General features: G+C 52.7%; 1 protein-coding gene across 1 annotated transcript in view; it reads right to left on the bottom strand.

The window, feature by feature from the left end:
* The window catches only part of CDH22 (cadherin 22), a gene marked incomplete at its 3' end in the record, with an annotated part of 91,493 nt that overhangs the window by 63,983 nt on the left and 22,703 nt on the right, over nucleotides 1-4,807 (bottom strand). The window contains exon 5 of the mRNA XM_006773561.1: nucleotides 2,109-2,228. Within this exon, the coding sequence (XP_006773624.1) occupies nucleotides 2,109-2,228 (120 nt within the window). The remainder of the gene's footprint in view (nucleotides 1-2,108; nucleotides 2,229-4,807) is intronic.

The raw sequence follows: 4,807 nt of genomic DNA, 5'->3' as shown, positions 1-4,807 counted from the left end.
GAGAAGGGGTGCAGGCTTTGTGCTTCGGGGCTCTCTGCTGGGCACCCCACGCTCCTGGGTCTCCCTGAATTCAATCGCTGTTTCTGAGCCATGCTATACAGCAGCAGCCCGAGGGATCTTGTTAAAATGAAAACCTGGGCATGTCACTTCCCTGCTTCACAGTCATCAATGAACCCACAGTGTTGGTGAGGAGGGGAACCGAGTTCCCTTGCATGTGGCTCTCAGGAGTGCAATCTGGTACATGCTAGCATTATCTAGCCAGACCCCAAATACATTCATGTGCTCCTTGACCCAGCTTTTTCCCTTCCCGAACATTATCCTGCAGATACCCCCGCCCCCCGGAATGATATATGTACGGGGTTATTCACTGTAGCATTATTCGTTGTAGCAAAAGATTGGAAAGAGCATAAGTGTCCATCAAGAGGGGACTGGTGAAACAAATTTTTGTGTATCCACAACAGCTGTTAAATAAAAGAATGGGAAAGCTCTTTATGTACTGATACGGAATAATCTTCAAGATGTATTGGTAAGCAAAAAAGGCAAGCAGTGTGTATAGTGTGTTATAGCTACCATTTGTGTAAAAAAAAATAAAACAAATCCATGTACTTATTTTCTTGTACATGTATAGAATAGCTCTGGAAGGATACACAAGGAAATTACATTGGTTGCCTTGGAGACACAGACTGGGTAGCTGGGGGACTGAAGGGGTAAAGAATTTCCACTAAATATCCATTTGGACTTTTTGAATTTTGAACCTTGACATATATTTTCTATTTAAAAAATAGCTTCGTTTTCAAAAGAATGAGTCCAGGATCTTGTAGGGTATGCACACTGAGGGGCGTCCTTTGGGGCTGCAATTACTGGGGATGGGGGTAGGACGCACTTTCTTTTTTAAAACATTTCCATAATGTTTGAATGTTCTCTACAATGTATTAGCTTAGCAAGGAGGAAAAATAATAAGGATGCTATGTGTAAGAAAATACAATTATAACTGTGCTCACAGACTGGACTACGCAACCTCTCTTTACACACAACAAAACACAAACACAAACAAAAACCCAAAATGCAAATCCATCAAATACCCCTCTCTGAGAATAAAATCCAAGCTCTCCAACCTGCTTACACTGGGCCATCAGGTCCCTGCCAGCCTCTCACATCACTTCTCAACGGAGCCCGCTTCTCCAATCCGAAGTTGCTTACAATTCCTCTCATGCCTCCGGCTATTCTCCTCCTCCCAGTCTTTCCTGCACCATGCCCTCTGCCTGGAATGCCCTTCTCTGAATTTCTGTCTGGCCAAGACCTTCTTATCCTTTAGAGATGCTGCTACCGCTTCCAAGAACTTTGTATCTTAAATCTTAATTGCCCACGCATATGCCTGTGCCCCTGCCCCAACCTGACTCCTATCCCAGGGACAGTGACAGCCCCAGTCCTGGAACTGACAGCCACTCCCAGCTGTGCGACCTCCAGAGAGCCACCGAGCCACCTCATGGCAGTATCCTCCTTCTGCCCCCCGCCCCTCTCACCAGGCCCCTCAGGGCAGGAACCAGGCTCTAACCTCCTAGTGAAGTGGGGCATCGTCTGGCGTGGCTGGAGGAGGGTAGATAGCAGAGAACCTTTTCTTAACAGTGGGTTTCTGTTTTTCTGCCGGATCCTTAATGACTGCCCTATGAACACAGTTCTCCTAACTGCCTTCACCAGTCCACCTCCCCCAGATGACATTCATTATGACACACCTGCCTCAGTTTAGCTCCAAGGACAAGGGGCTGCTTCCTCGCTCGGACCTCCCAAGTCCTTTCAGGCGCCCACAGTGGCCGCCCCCTGCCTTTGTTTTTCTGCCAGTCTTGCAGGTGCCCTCTGCTCCATTCTTTTATTTCTCAGTCCTTCCCTCTTCCTGTCCGGCTGCCCCTTCCCCCTCCCTTGGGTCTCCTGGAGCGGGCAAAATGCTTCTGGGTCCTCCATCCTACCCTCAGCGCCCTGTGGTTGGAAGGGTGAGCAAGCACACAACACCATGTGGTCTTCGGCCCAGGCCCACCCCTCTGGCCCCACCCTTCGCATCACTCCTCTGGTCCCGCCAGGCCCCGCCCCTCTGGCCCGGCCCCGCCCCTCACCGGTCTTGGGGTCCACCGTGAAGTGGTGCTCTCCATCCAGCACGCTGTACACCAGCCGAGCGCTGCTGCCATACGTCGGGTCATCCGCATCCGAGGCCATCACCTGCATCACCGATGTGCCTGGGCCCGGGGGACCAAGCGATACGGGGGTCACCTGGGGCCGCTGAACTCATCCTCCCCACCTTTTCCCACCCCGAAGGAAGCTGGGAGAGAAGACCCAGGCTGGGGAACATTGAAGCCAGGCCCTGTCCCCCCACTGAGTTCCAACCTGCTTCCTGACCAAGGGCCTCCCTAGTGACGGACACAAGCAGGAACCCGGAGTCAGATCTCTGTTCAGACCTCCCTTCCCTGGTTCCCAGCTGTGGGACTTAGGCGATGGAAGGCAGCCCCTCTGAATCCGTTTCCTCTCCAGCAAAATGGGGAAATTCTAGTCGTTGGTTCATGAGGGAATGCGTTCTAAACTCCCAGCGCAGAACAGCTCAGAGCAGACATGTCTCTCAGTGGGTGGTGGTCATGGTCATTGTCACCAGGGAAGGTCATGGCAGTCAGAGTCAGAGCTCGGACTAGAAACCAGGCACCTGATTCCCAAAGCAGGGGTCTTCTTACACACTCTGCACTTCTCAAGGGAATTCTGCCTCCTTCCTCCCCATGCCCTCACCCCCACCCGGTGGCAGGATGAGGGGGCAGCTCAGGACAGCCAAGTTCACTGGGACTCAGAGGCCAGTGTCTGTCTCTTGGTCCCTGTGGAAGGAGAATGGCAGTGCCCAGCTTGCCCTTGGGGAAATAGTCGGCTGTGGGCCCTGGTGCCTTCCTGGCCCTCCCCAACCCCCCGTGCAGATGGTCCCCACCCCCAGACACACACACACTTCTCCTCATGCTCCGCACGTAGGCTGCTGGGGAGAGTATAAATTGGATAAAAGTCCATCAAACAGTGGCAATTAAGTTATTGATTTTCGACGCTGCCTCATTAAACTGGGAGCTCCTCTCGGCCTGTCCCAGAGATGGCTCTAATTTGACATCATGTTCAATTTGACAAAAGCAGGGCTTGGGACGTGAGGCTGGACAGGATGGGGTGAGGGTTCGAGAGGGGAGAGGGTTTAAGGGGAGGGGGGACAGAAAAGCCATCTGGTCTATCTGAACCTTTTCAGGAAGGAGGGGGTGAGATGAAAGGCCCAAGAGGGAGGCTAGGGGGCCCAGGACATGACCCAGGGGGGATAAGACTCAGACCTCACTGCAAGGAGATGCCCTCTTCTGAGTGCCAGGCTGGTGAGGGGAAGGGGCCCAGGCCTCCTGGGGTTCTGAGCAGGGGCCTCCTGGGCCTGGGTTCGGCTCTCTGGGCCAGTAGGGCAGTGTGCTGGGAGGGGAGGCCGGCTCACTGCCTGGCTAATGAGTGAGGCTAGGGAAATGCTACTGCAGCAATTCTGCTAAGCCCGGCCTCTCCGCCTCCAGCCTGGGGCCCTCGATCATTCCAGACAGACACGTGTATTTATTTTTCACTCTTTTGCATTTCTCATTTCCCTCTCATGTCCTCCCTCCCACGAGCCTCCTAAGCCTGCTCTGCAATGCGCCTCTTTCTTTGGTGGCTCCAGCTCCATGTCAACCATGTCAGAGCTCCCAGGAGAAGCTGGGGAAGAGGTGTTCGGGCAAGCCCCCTCCCGCTTGATGCTTGGCGCTCAGGGGTTTCCTGTTTAGGGCCAAGAGCATGGTCCCAGGTGCCTCCACCCCCTTCTACAGAGAGAGGAGAGAGGAATAAACTATGGAGTACCTATTACATGCCTGGCTTCACCAGCCACTTACATTCATCATCTCTAATTCTCATAGCATCTCTGAGAGGCAGAATGGGCCCCTCATAATTACAGGTGAGGAGACGGGTAAAAGAACAGAAAAGACTGACTGAAGGTACAGACTGAGGAAGGAGTGATATTTGAACTCAGGATTCTCAGAGGCCAAAGACCTTCTGGTTGTCAGAGTCAGCACAGGCAGTGACTCTGGGGGTGGTGGCCTGATGCACTGAAGCACCATCCGTATGACTCTGCCACTTACTACCAGTTTGACCTTGGGTATAGCACAAAACCATTTGTGCCTCAATTTTCTTATTTGTGAAATTAGGGTGACAGTACTACCAAACTCCTGGGATCGGTTTGAGATTTCAAATAGATTTCAATTTTTCAGCACGGAGGACAGTGTCCAGCCCATGCTAAGGACTCAATAAATGCAGGTTGTTGCCGAGTCAGGAGGCACTGCATGCCAGTACACAATGGCACAATTATGCCCCCTCGCAGACATACTGAAATGGAAGACGATGCACTAAGCATCAGGCTCATGGTGGGTGCTCAGTAAACACTGGCTATTGTAACGGTTATCAGAGAGGGTCCCCTTGTCCCTCCCCTCGGCAAGTGATTCCCCACGGATATGGCTGATTTCTCTCTCTCTCTCTCTCCCTCTCCCTTTCTCTCCCTCTCCCTGGCTGCATCCCAGGGATTCCCACAGGGATGATAGAATCATTTCCCCAATCTGGGATTCTTTATTGCAGCCATTACAGTTAATGCCAACATGTGGGGATGGTGAAGGGTCAGTGATTCACAACTGGTTCCCCAGGACCCACACCCCTCCCACCTTCTTTGCAAGTCAGCAGCTCCCCAGAACAGACAGAGGGTGCCAGGCCTGTAGTTGCTGGGGGACCATCTTCAGGTCATCCC

The sequence above is a fragment of the Myotis davidii genome, unplaced genomic scaffold (assembly GCF_000327345.1).
Source record: "Myotis davidii unplaced genomic scaffold, ASM32734v1 scaffold827, whole genome shotgun sequence".
In the NCBI taxonomy this organism is placed as follows: domain Eukaryota; kingdom Metazoa; phylum Chordata; class Mammalia; order Chiroptera; family Vespertilionidae; genus Myotis; species Myotis davidii.
Note: the sequence above shows the minus strand (reverse complement) of the source record. Positions and strands in the feature narration are given on the sequence as shown.